Source organism: Primulina eburnea, chromosome 15 (assembly GCF_022965805.1).
Source record: "Primulina eburnea isolate SZY01 chromosome 15, ASM2296580v1, whole genome shotgun sequence".
In the NCBI taxonomy this organism is placed as follows: Eukaryota; Viridiplantae; Streptophyta; class Magnoliopsida; order Lamiales; family Gesneriaceae; genus Primulina; species Primulina eburnea.
In genome coordinates this window covers 31,726,576-31,746,338 of record NC_133115.1, presented here as the reverse complement: position 1 = coordinate 31,746,338, position 19,763 = coordinate 31,726,576, and the positions used below count along the sequence as shown (strand labels likewise).

Sequence of the window (19,763 nt, the reverse complement as noted above, 5' to 3'; positions counted from 1 at the left end):
TGAATGATCTTTAGGAGTTGATTGAAACATATTGTTGTAAGGAAACAACAACTCATTGAATTTAACATCTCTATAGACATAAACCCAGCCATCCATACTGTAACAAATGTAGCCTTTACGTGTATCACTATATCCTAAGAAAATACAGGGTTTAGAGCGGAGTTGAAACTTATGGTTGTTGTATGGTCTAAGACATGGAAAGGATAGATACCCAAACACCCGGAGAGAATAAAAATCTGGAGTTTTATGATAAAGAAGCATGAGAGGGATAATGCCATGAGTCTTAATTCTGTTTCTTCGTTTTCAATTGACTTGGAGTCATTATCTCGTGGACTGCTAATCAGATCTTCCCACAACGTCCACGGTTTTTTGTTACCCTCTAGTGAGTTTTATTTCCTTTTTTTCTCTATCTTTGCAAGTTTCCTCTTCTTTTAATCTAAATTTTCCAGAGTTCATAAATTCACATATAATCATCGATTAAGTCAAATCTCAAATGCTATTAATGTAGCTTATTAATATTGTTTATAAATTGCGTCGCTTCATATTTCTTTTAATGAAAAAATTAGTTTAATTTTGGCTACACACCAGTTGTTCTTTTTAACTGATCTAATAAATCGACAGAAAATATTAATCATGGCAATTATTAAAAAATTAATCGACAAAAACTAAAGAAGCAGTTAGAAAATAAATCTAGTTTGCAACATTTATCATATTTTTATAATCTTCATTTAGGCACTTTTCAGTCAGGTTAAAGTGAAAATTTTAATGGACGAAACTCTTGCTAGAAGATTTATATGTATATATCAAAGGCGTAGTTGTAAATAATTAGGTATCGAATGTAATTAATTGTGTGAAACGTATTATAATAAGGTCATTAAAATTTGAATGCCGTGATTAAACAAATGCGAACAAGCACAACTAAACTCCTGTAAAATAAAGAATCGAGGATTTACAAGAGTCAAATATATTTGGATACTCCTGTAAAATAAAGAATCGGAGAAATAAAATGCAGTGTCCACACTATTTTATTTTTCTTCTTCCCTATATACTAGATAGATACACAAACAATTTTGAGGCAAATAAACCAAACAAAAACCAAAGAAATATGATAAATATTTAAAGACCAGAAGTGAATGGCACATTAGTCCCCGGTAACCAAGAACTCCCGGCAATAAAATTCCCGACGGTAAATTTAGATGCCTCAGTTGCACTAGTAATCACGCGATAACCCTTCCATGCCACCCGATTCGCAGTGGAAGAACCAGGACCGGTATTATCATACTCCCCATAATACAAAGTATCCAACGCGAAGTTCCCGCTCCATGGCATCCAACCTGCCGGATTGATCAAACTATCCAAGAAGGTCTTCATGAACACCGTGCGTGAGTATTTCTGCCACGGACGTCCCAAATATGTCTTTACGGAGCCTTGAACCGGTTTAAGATCCGAAGCAGCCGTGACCCGACAATTATGGATGGATATCCCGGTGTTTTGGTTCGGGTCGGTCCGACCTTGAGCCGTTATGGTATTTGTCTTGTTTGGGGGGTTTCTTGGGTATATGTTGCAGTTTTGTAATACCACGGCTGCATTACCAAATATGAAGTCCACTGTGCCATATATGTCGCATTCTTTATAAAACTGTCTTTCGGAATGAACATAGAGCGTGTCTTGGTAGCCCTCGAAACTGCATTGATAGAATACAGAGAGATCTGACCCAGAACGCAGGGCGACCGCCTGGTGGTTGCCGGCTCCTGCGGTGTTTCTAAAGGTGATTCCTCGAGCAATAAATCCATCACCAGTGACAGCTGCAGATGAATATATCATAAAATATTAGAATTAAATCAATTAATATAACTCTAATAATCTAATTACCTAGCTAGTTCGAAGGTATAGTTATATTATTTTACATTAAATATTAAAGTCAAGATTCATATAATTTGATTTCCCAAATGAGTTTTAACAATGGATATTGATTGAGTATATTGGTTAACTTGTGCATTTTATATTGGTCTTTTACTTGGGCAATGCTTTTGTCAACATTTTAACGATTCCAAATCCGAAGTCGGATATTGTCATATTTTTTAAAAAATTCTGTCTGCATCAGTACTTTTAAATCCATATCTATAAATTAAAGTCAATGCGTGTAAACGTTATCACATTCTTATTATATATACATCATATATATAATATTTGCCATCCATTTCCACGGATAAGCCAACCTGGGCATGTATTTCCTTCCAATTTAAAAAGTTTCCAAAATTGAAGTGAAATATTTTTCGATACACACATAAACACACTAAATATTCTTTGGCTTCTAAAATTTCAAAATCCTCCCTCCATAATATAAAATGTAGATTGTCATGTTACTTATATTTCCTTTAAAAATAATGAAGGAGAGGAGAAGAAATTTTAGTGATCAGTGCCTATCATGTTCATCTAGATGAAAAAGAGATTTCTTCTTTCTTATAATTTAAATGATTAACAATTTTTTTCAACCATTTTTGCTTGACCAAGAAATTAAAGATCAGTGCTTCTCAAGAAATGTATACTGGTGATAATTAAATTTTCACTAGTAATTAATTAATATCAATAAAAAAAAATCATATGATTAAATGGGATGAAAACTTAGATTAAATGGGATGAAAACTTAGTTATTGAACTTACCCACGGTGGCCGAGTTGAAGGTGGTGCTCCCTCCTCCAACGCTCTTACTTCCAGTAATGATCGTCTTCCCTATCCCATCTCCTAGCAACATAATGTTCTTCAGTTTATTTCCAATATTCACATTTTCTATGTAAGTACCTTGCTTCACATGTATCACATATCTTCCACTTCCGGACCGTTTTCCGGCCGCAGAAATAGCCTCACTCACGGTCTTGTAGTTGCCAGAACCATCCTGAGCGACCACAATATTTGCCGTCGGGTTCGATGCCTGTAGCAACTTCCGGTCACCAGTCCTCAACCATTTCGGGAACCCTTCTTTATAATCCGGCTTCTGAAACCCTCCGCCGATATTGTTCAAGGCTAGTGTGTTGCTGAGTAGCATGCTAACGTTGTTTGACATCATAGGAAAAACATAATCGGCGAGACCAAAGTCTACGAACCCCATTCGACACGTCTCGAGATTCGTCATGGCCGTGCTGAGCCAAGTGCGGGAATCATCAGGAGAACATTTCACGTTTGGATCAACGGTTTGGTTGATTTTAAGTATGGTGCTCTCGTATAGTTCTACACAGTCGGCCCAAGCAGCCTTTTCACGCTCGTTACGGCACTTTGGACCGAGGGGTAGTAGGTTGTTGTGCGCAAGGGAGCAGCGGTCTAGGGCGAGTTCTTTCGACAGTTTGAAGAAGTCGGATTCGGATTTGATGGTTTTGTACTTGGGGTTGTGTGACATGAAGTACTCACAGGGTTGCGGATATGGTGTTTGGCTGCACCAAGATTTTCGTACAGAATTAGGATCGATAGAAATGGATGATGAAATGAAGATAGAGATAAGAAGAATGGAGAATAGGGTTTTTGATGCCATTGCTAGCTATGTTTTCTTTCTATTTGTTCCATTAATGCTTGGTATATATAGAGAGGAGGGATAGAAGAATTTTGGGGTAGTTGGTATTGGATAAATGATTTTTTTTCCCTCTTACATGGTAAATAACACATACTTTGACGATAATAACAAATTAATTCGAGTTAATTATTTTGGTATATATGATTAGAAATTTATAAATTTCTTAAAATATATTGAGTTGTACAATATGAAAATAAGTCATAATATTTACTAACGTAAAAGCGAAAAATATCCCACCAGATTCAGGAAAAAAATCCTCAGCAGTATTTTCTACAATAATTTTTATAACATTGCTACTTGTCGATTATTAGTAGACAAAAACTTGTGTGAGACGATCTCACGAGTCGTATTTGTGAGACGGATCTCTTATTTGGGTCATCCACGAAAAAGTATTATTTTTATGCTAAGAATATTACTTTTTATTGTGAATATGAGTAGAGTTGACCCGTTTTACAAAATAAGATCCGTGGGATGGTCTCACATGAGAATACACCGATTCTATTATATTTGGTTTATGTCTAAATATTCGAGCCTTATTCCTCAAAGTACAAAACCAACGTGTAAAGTATGTTAATTCATGAGTCGTTCTTGTTGTTCTCGTCTGTTTTAATCTGCGTAGACCATGGATTTTATCATGCAATTGGGCAGCCAAAATGTTATCGCGTAATAATTTGTACTAGAGTTGACTTGAAAAAATAAATTTACAAGGAAAAGGCATGCATGAACGAAACGCGCATTTGAAATATTCATATATATATATATATATATATATATATATATATATATATATATATATATATATATATATATATATATATATATATATATTATATTATATTGCTCGAATTGATATATTCACCAATATTCCACTAACTAACTATTTCTTCGAAGAAAACGGAGAATTTTTATGGAATCGGTATTCAATTTGTATACGTACCCCAACTAATTTATTCTTAAATTCTCCGCTAGACTATGGATTTATTACAATCATAAACATAGAATCACCTTATTTATTAGTTTAATTTGTACCTATACAACTTTGTTAGCCAAAAAAATGCCAAACAAGGGGAAAAAATTAAATACATATTTAAGAAGAACGACTCCCCACACTCCGTTACTGTTCAATTAATTCTAGATCCCTAGCTCACCCTATAAATTTTGATTATATTGCTAAGCTCTAATTTTATGTGTGTTTGTGTGTGTGCGTGAATTAATTAATTAGCTCACCTATTCGAGACTTTTATAATTTGACTTATGCAACAAACCCATAGAATAGAAGTTAAAATTAGGTCTCATTAATTGTGAGTTCCGCAGCATATTGCATACTTTTTTCAACAAAAAAAAAAAGTAGGCTCCCTTTGAATTTTAAAGACCATTAATGTTGTGAATAATACGCTATTCCATTGATTTATAAAGTTAAAGTAATAACTTATAGAATGCATATGTAAAATATTGTTTTGTCTCTTTTGAAAAGTGACAAGAAAATTGAGCAAGATGGGCAGCAGAGGGTATAACGCGATACCAGTCCAGCTACGAGCATGTCAATGGGTCTGGGTCAAACTCATACCCGCAATGGATATGTATATATGAGGTGGGTTTGGACATATTAAATAGATCATGGGGTAAGTCATGAGTCCTATAATACCCGCCTCATATTCGTCTCATATATGTGGATATAAATATTTTAGTGTTTTAGTTTTATTAATTTTCATTTTTTTTAGTAGCTCACGTCAACCATAATGATCTTAGCTATTCGTATATCAACTGTTGCATTTGAAAATGCTTTTAGCAATAGTGGAAGAATAGTTGGTCATTATCTTAGTAGACTTAATCCAACGACTTTGGAGGCATTAATGTGCTCGCAAATATGGTTGTAGGGTGATATGAAATGTAAATAAATCACGGTTTTATTTTGTTATTGTATTTTCATTTTAATTTTTTTTATTGTACTTTCTCGCTTTAAAATACATTTTTTACAATTTGAAATTACAGTTTTATTTTTTCAATGTACTTTCTCTATTTAATTTTTTTATTAATTCTTCAAGTAGTTTGTCAACTTGTCCCACCATTCCTGATGAAGAGGAAAATGATCTCAAATAATGTGTCTGAAATATTGCATACTCGCTGATTTTATATTGATCTGTTTAAATTATGTTAAGACTTATTTTTGGGGATGTCAAGATTTTTTCGGAGATCTAGTAATTCTTTTTTTATGTAATTCTTTATGTCGTGAAATACTTTGTTTGTTATTATTAAGTGTGGTCGAAGACATGAATTAATTTTCCACAATGTTGTATTTAGAGGTTTGTCTGTTTTATAATTCAGTCATTGAGAAGAAAAATTACTTTTTTATTTTAAAAAAATTCGGGTCCCATGTGTCTCACGGGTCTACCCGACCCTGTTTCGTATTCGAGGTAGGGTGGGTTCGAAGAATATTTAAGCAGGGTGGGGCGGATAATTGATCAAAGTTTTTTTATGAGAAGGGTCTTGGGTTTAGCCAAACCCGCTCCATACCCACCCCATTGACATATCTAAGTCGAGCCCTCTTTATATCCTTGGGTTTTAAAAATATATATCTATCCTTGGCCTTGGCTAATTTAATTGTGGATTACGAGAATCGTAAAATTATTCATCAACTGTGAGTAGTTAAATTTTAGTTTTAGATGTCTTCATTTCTTATTTTAGTTATTTTGATATTGAGGGGAGCGCTAATACGAGGTCGGATGTGTCCGCAATATCATGTGGTACCAACATTTATGTAAGAACTCATGTTACAAAAAAAACATAAAGATGAACTAGGACTGAATCATCAAATTAAAATGAGACCAACTTATTAGCAAAAACTTTTGTGAAACGGTCTCATCGGTTATAGTTTGTGAGACAGATATCTTATTTGGATCATCCATGAAAAAATTACTTTTATGCTAATAGTATTACTTTTTATTATAAATATACTGGTATGGTTGACCCGTCTAACAGATAAAGATTTGTGAGACCGTCTCACAGAGACCTACTCTATATATATATATATATATATATATATATATATATATATATATATATCTATATATATATATATATATATATATATATATATATATATATATATATAAATATAATTTTTGAATTGTTGATTCTATATGCTAGAAAGTATATATGTATCTTATATGTAACTTAACAGATATCTAGCTATAAATTAACATAATCCTTGTAAATTTCTCGCCAATTATTGGTTTGATCTTCCGTTTAAGACCTTAAAACCTCAGCCCCCGTTTTATTAGATTCGACATTAATTTTCATTGTAATTGACTTCATGTCTCATTATATATTTACCGAATATTGGTTTCATGTTAATGATTAATTTAATAGACATAAAAAAAAAAAAACACACACACACACATATATATATATAAAATAACAAGTCACATATAGCTCAATAAATAGAATCTTTGTTTCTGTTGGGACGCAACCAAAGTTACACATTGGAAGATTTAATGAAAGATCGTGGGTTTATAAAGATGGAATGATATCTCCATTGGTATGAGGCGTTTTGGGTGATTCCAAAAGCAAAAACCATGAGGGTCTTAACCCCAAAGTGGACAATATCATATTAATGTGGAGATATCCGGATTCCATTGTTCCTAACAATTTCTTAAGCATCAAGTTATATGTTCAATTCCATTTTGTAATTTCAAAATGGAAAACAAACAAAGTGAATCTTTTGCTTCTGCTTTTATTTAAAGAATAAAAATAAAAATAACAGTATTTATATGTCAAATTCAAAAATGAAATACTAAAGATTAACAAATTATTATTTTTTATTTAAGATTCGTGGTATTCATATATATTGGAATACTTCTCTGTCCTCCAGTTAAAAGGCTTTTGGCGACTGGGATTACATGGACTCAGTCTAATTTTTCTATTGGAGTTTATTCTTGCCTTACGAAATAGACGCGAAAAGTCAAAATCCAATGGCTGCATTATGACACGACATTTGAATATTACTTTTCGTTTTTAAAAACTCGGTTAATTATAGTTTGTTTTGTTTGTACTAATTATATCCCTCAAATTTTAAATCGTGTCACGATTTTATCACATATGTTAATTCATCGTTAAGAGTTAACGACCAATACACGTGAATACCACACGCCTTCCTTCTTTGCTGAACGATGATCAGCATCCATATTTTCCTAATTTCACTCATAAATTGAACACTAAAGTTTGGGATACGGAACAACAAGATAATGTTAATTAAGGAATATTACAGATGTTGATTGTCCCCTTTGAGGGGTTTTGTACGACTGTTTAATTGAATTTAGTTCTAAAATTTAACATTGAGTCTGTCTCTTGTGAGACGGTCTCACGAATCTTTATCTGTGAGACGGATCAACCCTACCGATATTCACAATAAAAAGTAACACTCTTAGCATAAAAAGTTATACTTTTCATGGATGACCCAAATAAAATATATGTCTCACAAAATACGACCCGTGAGACCGTCTGACACAAGTTTTTGTCTTTTAACATTTTAAAACCGCTGCCAGAATCAAATACTAGCTCGAGTAGGGAACCAAATATGATTTATTGTATGCCAGAATCCAATTTTGATTATTCGAAATCCGATTCGATAGAGACGAAATATAGTTTGATTTTGTGAAATCGGATAATATAACAGTCCAAGGCTTACGAAATTCGCAAAAACTTGTGTGAGACGGTCTCACAGGTCGTATTTGTGAGACGGATCTCTTATTTGGGTCACACATACAAAAGTATTATTTTTTATGCTAAGAGTATTACTTTTTATTGTGAATATGGGTAGGGTTGAACCGTCTCAATCCAGTGAGACGGTCTCACATGAGACTCACTCAGGATTTACAATTTCCTCAAAGCATATTTGTCATTAGACGTGGATTATTTAAGGATGAATGTGCGACTATTTCATATAAAACAGTTCCCAACCACTATTATCATCGAATCAAAATATTGCGAATATAACGCCTATACTAGTTAATATTTAATATATAGTCAAAAGTCTTTATTCTTGCTACAAAATATTATTGTGTGTATATATATATATATATATATATATATATATATATATATATATATATATATATAACGCCTGATTACTAGTTGATATTCAAAAGTCTTTTTCTAGTATTATCCTTCGACGACTTCCTAAGCTTCCAAGTAACATCTGTGGGTTAATTTGAGGCTTATAATTTTGAAGGTTTGGCCTTCTTTTAAAACCACATTTTGGTTGTCTGAATATTTAGAGAGAGTTAAAAATTGACTTGCAAGGCAAGAATGATTTTGTAAATTATTGATCAGTTATGCTATCGGAAGATTTACACGACGTATCTGAACAAAAGCAAAAACTTGTGTGAGACAGTCTCACGGGTCATATTTGTGAGACAATTCTCTTATTTGGGTCATCCATGAAAAAGTATTACTTTTTATGCTAAGAGTATTACTTTTTATTGTGAATATGGATAGGGTTGACACGTCTCACAGATTAAGATCTGTGAGACGTCTCACATAAGACCAACCCCTGAACAAAATTGACCCACATGTGTAAAAGGGTGTTTTTTTAGGGATTGTATTTTTTGATCATGTATGTTTGTTTATTTGATATTTTGGTCATTTATGTTGTTAAATTTCAGTTTTAATTTATTAATGTTGTTTTTTTTTGGTATTTTAGTCTTTTTTAATAAAAAAAAAAGTTAAGTTAATGTAGATTCAATATGGTGAATAAAGACTAAAATTTGCAAAAATTGAAAGATACATTATTAATATTGTAATAAGAATAAAATCACGAAGAAGCAAATATATAAGACCAAAAATGTAAATAAGCATGTTAATTTGTTTCAAAGAAGTCTTTTTAATTTGGTTAAAATGGAAATAAGACTGTAATTTTGAAGGAAAAAAATTATATATATATTTTTGATATGTTTTTCACTCAACATGTCCACTAATTTTGTGTCACTCATATATTGAATGTACAATTTGATTATGTTTTATCACACTCAATTGATTAGTGTCATTTTATTGATGGGTACATAAGTGAGTAGTATATATATCATATACATGTGCACATATGTGTGTGTATAAAGGGACGGAGCCACCCCCAAAAGCTGGGGTGGGCTACAGCTCGGGGTCGATTTTTCTCAATATAAAATATATTTAATTTAAATTTTTTATATTTATAATAAAAAATTATATAATTTAGTTCATGCTAAAAAATATTATAAAATACAAGTTTTTGGTTTTTTAGTGTAGCCCGGTAATAAAATTACTAGATTAAATTTAACTTGATTTGAATTTAAAAAATCATGTGTACAAATATAAGAAACTTGCTAAAAAACCAAAAAATGGATTCTTTGTCGAAAACCCAATAAATGATTGTATATTTTCTATATATATATATATATATATATATATATATATATATATATATATATATATATATATATATATATATATATGTACTAGTATTTCATCCATGTAATGTACGAAGTGTTATTTTATGTAATTAATGATTAAAATTAGTAAATATTTATGTTTGAATAATTATTTAAAACTATTGATATAATATATTGAATATATTTGAAGTTTAAATATTATCATAAAAAATTATTATGTCAAAATATTTATGTTATTTGAGATAACACTAAAATTATTTTTGAAAACATGTTATAAATATTTATATTAAGATATATATATGAAAGTTATATTAAGATACATAATAACAATAAAGATTTACTGGCAATTAATATACCAAAAATTCACAATAGTGGAATACATTGATAATTATTATAAATTTTTATTTTATAGCATATTATTTCTTGCGGAAAACTTTCAAATATGATAAAAAAAAAAAAAAAAAAAACTATGTTTATAGATAAATAGATATAGATATATGACATTACTTGAGAATGTGATTCACTCTTTCCATGACCGGACAATTGATTATTCCATATATGTGTTAACCCTATAAAATAAAAAAAATATAAATAATACTCGTAAATAAAAAAATAACCTCTTGATAATGAAAAATGTATTTTAAACTAAAATCTATGTTGTTTCAATATACAGGTAGATCATATCAACAAACTAATTAGAGTTTAAGAGTCAAATGTATTTTTGAATGATTTATTCGTATCATGATTAAAAATTAGTTGTTGTGATAAAAAAAATCAATCTGAATTATTTATAATTTATAATAACAACTAAATATATCATAGCAACACAAAATCATATCCAAAATTAAATAAATTGATATAATAAATACAAAAATTTAAAGGTAATTTATATTTTCAATGGAATTTAGTTTCAATTTGGATAAAAAAAATAAAAAATATAATTCATAATTTACATTTGAATTTATATAAATATGAATTAAATTCAAATTTGAATTAATAAAAAAAATTGATAAAATCAATGCAAACAATAATTGAAGTTATCGTTTATCACATGTATCTATCTCAAGATTCATTATATATCTTTCTATTTTTTAGAAATTTAATTGTGGCGGAAACCTACTATTTTAGGTAAAAGCTCAACTTATATATATATATATATATATATATATATATATATATTCAATATTTTGTTTTAAATTTGAAATCTTAGTGCTATATGAGTTATTAACCATCGGCCTTCCAAAACAAATTTTATGTTAAAGTTTCCTCCTTGGGGTCCCATATTTTTCACTTACGCAAAATTTTAATTATTTTAAGATATAAATATAATTTAGATTTGTTTTCTTACATGCAACATTTTAGAAGAACATGAAATTAGAAATATCATAAAACTACAATGAAATCATCTCATAAATCAATTTTGTGAGATAGATCTCAGATATAGCCCAACCCGACTCAAGAAAAAATATTAATTTTTATGTGAAAAGTTTTACTTTTACTGCAAGTATGAACCAGTCGACCCTTCTTAAGGATATAGATATGTGAACCCGTCTAATATGAAACCTACTCTAAGAATATAGTACTATATCATTTTTTTTACATCTATAACCTTCTTCTTATTTTATTACTCATGATCTTCTCATGTAAATAAACATATAATCTAACATTGTAGACAACTCCCTCATGCAAGGCAGTTCAAATGGTAGATCCGGGCTATGATACCACGTTAGAAACATGAAATTGACTCTGATACATGAACTTCTGCTTTACAATTCACTCCAAAAGCTAGTTCAAAGGTGAAAAGATAGTCCGATTACATATATACAACTACCAACAATTTAATTCAGTCGAACATCTAACATATTAAAAATAGATGATTTGGGGATATAAATCTTTATTTTGAAAGTATTGAGTGTTAACACTTCTACACTAGTTAAGTAAACTAAACATCTTCCACACCAAACTTTGTGGTATATTATTTTATTACTAATAATTAATGCATTTATCAGTTATAATCTCTACATTTTATAATTGAATCGGACTATAAATATTTTATCAATAAAATATCTTAAATATTCAGACTGAATTTAAATAAAATAAGATAGATTAAAAGCAAAAATTCGAGGCTTCAATTTTGTGTCGTCTCCCTGTATTTTAATAGGTAAAACATTCAAATAAAAACTATATATATCTAAATTCAATGAAAATGCGATTACAATACGATATATTTATGCATTGAAATGAAAAAAATAAAGTCAAAATGAGAAAACTTCCGCCCACCGTGGGGCTCGAACCCACGACCACAAGGTTAAGAGCCTTGCGCTCTACCAACTGAGCTAGACGGGCAAGTGTCTCTACGTTTTCAAACTAATATACCATAAAACAAATCATAACCTTCGCGTGCTTCCCCCTTATAAAAAACCTTTTTATATATCGCGAGTCCTATAAGTTACAAAGGTAGCATTATGGATAGTTTTTCACATTTGATTTTTTTGTCCAAAAAATAGAGAGATATCTAAAAAAAAAAGTACATCATTTTAATATAATAATAGCTAAAACAGTAACGTTAGTAGGGGTGATATTTCCAACCCAAGTGCTCCAGGAAAAAAAAGGACTAGAATAACTAGGTACACGTGACGAATACAGAGACCACAAATTGTTTCAACAGTAAAATCTACTAAACCAAACTCCAAGAATTTCTCTCCTGAACAGAACACTCCTTATCTGCCCTATGATCCCCAAAACTTTGCGTCAATGCCAATCTTTGATCACTTTTTCTTCTTTTTCGGCTTATTCTTGCCTTTGTTTCTCCCTTGTCTGACAAAATTCAAAGGTCATTGTTAGAAGAAAATTCTGGAGTTTTCATGCAAGAAAAATCACACGACACGATGTATTTATTTGCCTAACTGGTGTAATAAGATCAGATAAATCACAAAATTGCATGCATCATTCAACATTACTACTATGCATCATACTCTATATGCGGTAAGAAAAAATTCAAGACAGTTTTCTGTTGTTTATGTTCGTTTATATTTATATATTATAGTTAAGGTTCTACCAATCCCTCCACATTAATATTTCAGCGGTGTTTTTTTCTTTTTTTACAAAAAAAATTCAAAATTAAACTATATAATATTTTTTTAGGCAAAAACTTGTGTGAGACGATCTCACGGGTCGTATTTGTGAGACGGATCTCTTATTTGGGTCACCCATGAAAAAATATTACTTTTTATGTTAAGAGTATTACTTTTTATTGTGAATATGGGTAGGGTTGACTAGTCTCACAGATTATAATCCATGAGACTGTCTCACATGAGACCCGCTCTTTTTTTTTTTTATTAAAATCGTTTATAAAGATAAGTTCGGAGCCGACTGTTATTTATCTGTAACGTCGACTAGTAATGGACGTGTTGCTTATACCTTTTGAAAAGCTTCCTTCTGTATATATCGATAGCCCTGTGGATTACAAGTTAAAAACTTCATCAGTAAAAAGACATGTGAAACAAAAATTGGCATGGTGCTCAAATCACGTAGGACGAAACAATATTCTCACGAACCTTGTTGGTTCCGTAGATATGATCACAATATGTGAATACTGATGCGAAATTGCTCTGGCTTTTCCCTCCCACATAGTGATGGTAATCATGGAAAGCTGCTCCTCCATAAAAGGGAATGTATTTTAAAGGGCTCCAAGGGAAATCATACCTGAAAAACAAGAACACGTACGAGCATTTCACTGAGATATTGGGTACCTAATGTCTGATCTTAGGATCGAGTGTCTGCTGCTATTGCTGATAGTAATGTGCAGTTTTAATGAACTGATCCCAACAAGAAAATTATACATGGAACTTGCCATGGAATCAAATTTTATGTTAATTGTATGTACGTTTTTTTATATTTTCATACCCACAGTGAGTCTCAATGGCTTCCATCTGCCTCAGAATCATCCAAAGCCAGAAAGTGACCATGTGTCCTGGAACAAGTAATGGACCAAGAAATGAAGCTAAGCCAAGAATGATGATTTCAGCCCAATGTGCATAAGGTGCTGCAAATCCAATTGGTGCCATGTATTCGTGGTGCACTCGGTGGATTTTGTCGTAGCCCCATTTGCAGTGAAGCGATCTGTGCAGCCAATAGTTTGCATAGTCCTCAACAACAAAGTATACCAGAATCTGCAAGAATATCTCTGTGCCGGATGGCAATGGCAAACTAGTCTTTATTCCAATCCACTGCAAGGGCATTGATGATACTCAATTCTTAGAAGAAAGACCGTTTATTTTAGAGTGAATTTTTTTTTATCATTATTGAATTATATTACAAATAGTGGAATGAGAACAGAAAACAAAACAAAGAAGGACAAAGAAGATGAGAAAATAGACCAGTGTATATCCAAGCTTGAAACACATCTGATCCAAAATCAAAATACCTCGATAACTGGGAAAGAAAAGAATTGCAGAGGCCCCACAGCAAGGACAAACGTCCTCAAAACTTTTCCGTAACAATCCAACATATCTGACAGGGAATTCTTGACCTTCGGCTGAATCTTGAACCTGTCGATTTTCTCCGAACGCACCAACTCTACAATTACGTAAGGCAACGGCAGCAGCGTGTAGAAAACGAACAAGAAAAATGTGTTGTGGCAATACAGAAAGTTATCAGATTTCTCGTGAGAGTATTTGAACCATAACGTCTCCGCAAATGTCAGGTTTCTCCCAAGAGAAATCTCTGCTTCTTGAAGGGTTTGAAATGGCAACATTCTTGTTCTTAACTACGTGTTTAATTTCTTTGTTGTTTTTGGTGTATTAGCTCTCTCTATACATATGAATATAGAGAGAAAAGGAGAGAAGGTGATGTATTTGCAGTTGCAGAAAGAAAAAGAAGAAGGAATGGAGAGAAATGAAGAAAAATATGTTATGCATCGTTCGGTCCCGAGACTGGTGATGGAGAGAAAAAGATGGCATACATTTTTAGGCGCCTTTAGTATTGTAGGCTCAAATTACATGAAATTAAGAAGATAAGTATTTTATAAAATCTCTCTAAATTAATAATATTGGCATTATGAAATTTTAAGAATTTATAGAAATATTAATTAATTTATACTAATTTATTATTTTAAGAGTATTTTTTTATTTTTGAATATAAATTTAATACAAAAACTCTTATGAGACCGTTTTACAAGTCAATTTTATGAAACAAATATCTTATCTGACCCGATCTATGAAAAATATTAATTTCTAGTTAAAAAATATTACTTTAGCTCCAAATATAGATCGAGTTGACTCATCTCGCGAATAATCTATGAGATCGTCTCACATGAGACATACTTTAAATTTAATTATACAATAAATCAATATGTTTCACCAAGTCTATATCATACTTTTATTTGAGTTATATTTGAGATATTAATATGAAAATAGTTAGCAAAATGATCTTGGAATATTTTTTTTTAAAAAAAAACATATTGTTCCTAGCGTATTGGAAATAGGAGAGATAATTTTCAAAAAAAAAGTTTAATCAATATCATTTTTCAAATATGAGATATTAATACAATAGGTTAATATATTAATACAAATATTAGATATTAATTTGAAAATAGTTAGCAAAATGACTTTGGAATATTATTGTTTTTAAAAAATAAACATATTATTCCTAGCGTATTGGAAATAGGAGAGTTAATTTTAAAAAATTAAAAATTAATCAATATTATTTTTCAAAATTTATATATTATTTAAATTAATATGTAACCTATGTAATATAAGACAAGTTTTACTTAGATTCAAAATTTACATTTTAAAACTATTTTTAATATATTTTAACTGTACTTTCAAAATTAATAAAAGAATTGATAAAATAAATCTATCATTTTTATGAGTTATTTACACCAAACTCCCTTTGAAATATCGAAAATTTACATTTATTCACTGTAAAAGTTAAATAGGTATGCTAGATATTAACTTTTATGAGTTATTTACACTGTGATATCTTTTAAAAAAATTAGATTGTGTTTAAATCTATATATATATTTACCAAAAAAAACTAGAATTGGCTCGAATATCTATAACTCCTTGTAAAAAAAATTTGGGTTATGCTACAACCTAGGACGGGCCAAGCATAGATCCGTCCCTGTACTTGAGCACAACAAACCACTCATAAAAAAATTACATTTGCAGTATGCTGTATTTTTTTACTTCTAAACATCAAATAAATAATTTGTAGTAAAAAGAAACAAATACTTTAACATATACAAGATTATTTTGAAAAATATTTAAAAAGAAGAGTGTTTTTATAAGATGAAGAATTTTTAACTGAGAGTTGAGTTAGAGTGAATGACGGGTTCTTAATTGAGTGTGTTGTTTGCGGATTATTATAATGTAGGTTAAATATTATGGCAAAAGTTTCGGTGAGATGTTTGATGTGATTCTTGACAAAAATATAGTTGCATCATGTATTAAAAAAATTGATTATCCTAGGCTTGGACTATGTGTTTTTCAATTTTTTATTTTCACTCATTTAATTACACAAATGTTGTGATTAATATCCTATGTTACACCGCATCTGATACAAAAATCATAAGTTTGAGAAGAGATCTCGAAACTCAATTGTAATAAAACACATATTCTAACTAAAAAATGTAATTAATGCATACCCAACTAGTTTCCTTAACATAGAAAAGAATTTTAATGATAAATTAAAAGATAATAATGATAAAATTGTGGGAAAACTCCAATTTGATATCTAATGTTTATCTCAAACCCCAATTTGATCCATGTTATCACTATCTAGCCCTTACTCTTTCAAATCATGCTCAATTTGGCTCTTCACTCTAAAAAACTTGAAAAAAATACCCAAAATAACCTTGTTTTATAAAAATATAAAAAAACCATAAAACTGGTATAAAAGCCTTGGCTAAATATTTCAATATATTATATTATTATTGTGTAACTTACTTGTATGAGAATGAGATATTTTTCAAAATTATAGATATTGGTGATACCAAAATTTTATCCATTTTAGGGGGCATCAGATCTGAACATATGTTCGAGATTTATTGATTTAAATTTTTATTCAAGTGTAATGCCCAAGAATTTGGTTACCGTAATCTGAGATGATTAACGTAATCTGAGATGATTTATTGATGATGAACTGATATGATTTTAGATGCATTGTGCCGAGACCGAACGGGGCCAAGTATATGACTTATACAAGAATTGGACAGAACTATTGGCGCCCGAGCGGTAGTTTTTAACCGCCCGAGCGCCAATGTTCAATAAAAGAGGCTTCGGGCAGAAAGCTTGGCGCCCGGGCGGTAGTTTTTGACCGCCCGAGCGCCATCGAGTAGTGCAGGGAGACAGAGCGCCCCGCGCCCGGGCGGCAGATTTAGACCGCCCGAGCGCCGAGCTCGCGCCTGGGCGGAAATTTATTACCGCCCGAGCGCGAGGCGTGTCGCAGGAAGGACGCCCGAGCGCCATCGAGTAGTGCAGGGAGACAGAGCGCCCCGCGCCCGGGCGGCAGATTTAGACCGCCCGAGCGCCGAGCTCGCGCCCGGGCGGAAATTTATTACCGCCCGAGCGCGAGGCGTGTCGCAGGAAGGATGTGCCACTTGCCTTGTTGCATGCGCGAGGTATATATATATATATATATATATATATATATATATATATATATATATATATATATATACATGCAATTCATTTTAAGAATTCAGACGGAAAGAAATCGAGAAAGGGTTTCTGGAAAAGAGTGAAAAATCCTTACGCCTTTTGTGAGAAATCCGTCTATCCGATTTTGAATCCGACTGCGGTACTGTGTTCCTAACGACGTAGGCTACAACTGGACGTAAGTTTTACTACGTTTTGATATGATTTGAAATCATGGTATTGTCAGAATCTGATATGATTCATATATGATGTTCTCGTCATGTTAGACATCGTATAATCGAAACCGGATTGAGAAATAGATACCATATGAAATTGTTATGAATTTCGGAGTTGATTTGATATCAGAATTGACTTGTTATCGATTATGAGATATTAGAATTAATATCTGATTGATATGGTATTGTTGGGTATATTGATATTATACCGTTATGCCATCGATAGTGAATTAGATTGAGTATTGAGCAGGACAGATTTAATTCGAGTGGTGTATTGATATTATACTCATCGATATTGTTCTTGTCAGATTGAGTATTGACAGGCTTGAGGTTCGAGACTTCGACAGAGCCAGAGTATCAGAAAGAAAGGTATAAATTAATGTTGAGTTGGGATTGCACAACTCGAGTGAGGTTTGACTCGAGTTTCCCTAAATCACATACTTTCAATTATTGCATTCATATTTGCAATTGATGAGACTTAGGATTGTAGTCTATTGATTTATAGCTGATATATATGATAAGATTGAGATATGTAGTCTATTGAGTTACAGCTACTGCATGTAATGACTGCTGATTCGCTAGTCATCGACTGATTTGCTTAGATACGAAATGCATGTATTGACTACTGAGTCGTTGAGTCATAGGCTGATTCGCCTAGTCACCGGCTGATTCGTTTGGTTATAGACTGATTCGTCTATTTATTGGCTGATTCGCCTAATTATAGCTAATTCGCTATATCTTGACTGATTCGTCTACACTATAGCTGATTCGCTTAATTCTTGACTGATTCGTCAATTCTGCGGCTGATTCGCCCAGATATTGGATATATGAATTATATCGATGCCGTTTAGGGATTGATTCATTCCTAGCGACTGAGATTCAGTATATATTTATCATTATTCAGACATCGGGATCCCTAGAATAGAAATGAGTCGAGTCTGAGACGACGCGTCAGTGAGTCGAGTCTGGGATAACGCGTCGGTTGAGTTGAGTCTGATATGACATGTTGATTTACAGTTTTATATCATTCATGTTTGTTGAATTGCTACATGAACTGATATATGCTTTTGTATAGGTTTTATATAATTGCATGTTTACATTGTTTATACTGGGATGTATTTCTCACCGGAGTTATCCGGCTGTTGTCTTGCTTTGTATGTGTGCATGACAACAGGTGGGGCTGGATCAGGGTCAAGAAGATGAAGAGAGATCATGATTAGAGTGGAGGCTTCGGACTTGGATTAGAGATAAGGTTAAACACTTGATAGTAGTTGTTGAACCTGAGTATGTATGATTGTATATTTTATCAGATTTGAACTTTTATACTGATATGTATAGGAGTTTGATTCCATTACCTTCCACATTTAAAAAAAAAAAAAAAAATTAGACCATGTTTTATATTGATTAATTAGTCCCAATGATGATTAAGAACATGATTAGCGTCCGGGTCCCCACATCAAGTGTTTTGGAATATTTAAAATAAAGAGATCTAATTAAGATTAGATATATAAATAATTAGGAACAAATCATATTACTAAGGGAAAATATGATTCAAAATATTATATTCTTATAAATAGTTCCGGATTCCTCCAAAGAGATCTTAGAAAAATATAAAACATAATAAAAAATTAAGAAAAAAATTTATAATATGTACCACAAAAAATTGAAAAAATCATAGAAAGACAAGAAGAAATTCTTGAAACATTTAAGGATATTCAAACAAAAATCCAAAACCTATGACAACCCAGTTATAGTAAAAAAATTGGAGAAATGTTATCATCATGCTTTGGTACAAAACCATTATTACATCAAAAAGGAGAAATCCAATGTGGAGCAAAAAATTCTAACCAATGAAGAAAAAATTATCATTTTTATATATAAAAAAAAATGTCCCATGAAATAA

At 31.4% G+C, this 19,763-nt stretch overlaps 2 protein-coding genes and 1 non-coding gene across 3 annotated transcripts; all 3 read right to left on the bottom strand.

Moving 5' to 3' along the window:
• Nucleotides 1-871: 871 nt before the first annotated feature.
• Nucleotides 872-3,596, bottom strand: LOC140815156 (pectinesterase 2-like). The gene is made up of 2 exons (XM_073174272.1): nucleotides 2,665-3,596; nucleotides 872-1,805 (listed from the first exon to the last, which is right to left on the bottom strand). Exons 1-2 carry the CDS (start codon nucleotides 3,524-3,526, stop codon nucleotides 1,117-1,119), a joined length of 1,551 nt encoding a protein of 516 aa, XP_073030373.1. The 5' UTR covers nucleotides 3,527-3,596; the 3' UTR covers nucleotides 872-1,116.
• Nucleotides 3,597-12,260: 8,664 nt separating this feature from the next.
• TRNAK-CUU (transfer RNA lysine (anticodon CUU)) lies at nucleotides 12,261-12,333 on the bottom strand. Its single transcript has one exon. It is a non-coding gene; the product is annotated as a tRNA-Lys (tRNA).
• Nucleotides 12,334-12,497: 164 nt separating this feature from the next.
• On the bottom strand, nucleotides 12,498-14,873 carry LOC140814474 (methylsterol monooxygenase 1-1-like). Its single transcript, XM_073173479.1, has 5 exons — nucleotides 14,414-14,873; nucleotides 13,894-14,216; nucleotides 13,545-13,692; nucleotides 13,408-13,443; nucleotides 12,498-12,804 (listed from the first exon to the last, which is right to left on the bottom strand). The coding sequence occupies exons 1-5, from the start codon at nucleotides 14,741-14,743 to the stop codon at nucleotides 12,778-12,780; spliced, it is 864 nt and encodes a 287-aa protein (XP_073029580.1). The 5' UTR covers nucleotides 14,744-14,873; the 3' UTR covers nucleotides 12,498-12,777.
• Between the last annotated feature and the right edge of the window lie 4,890 nt (nucleotides 14,874-19,763).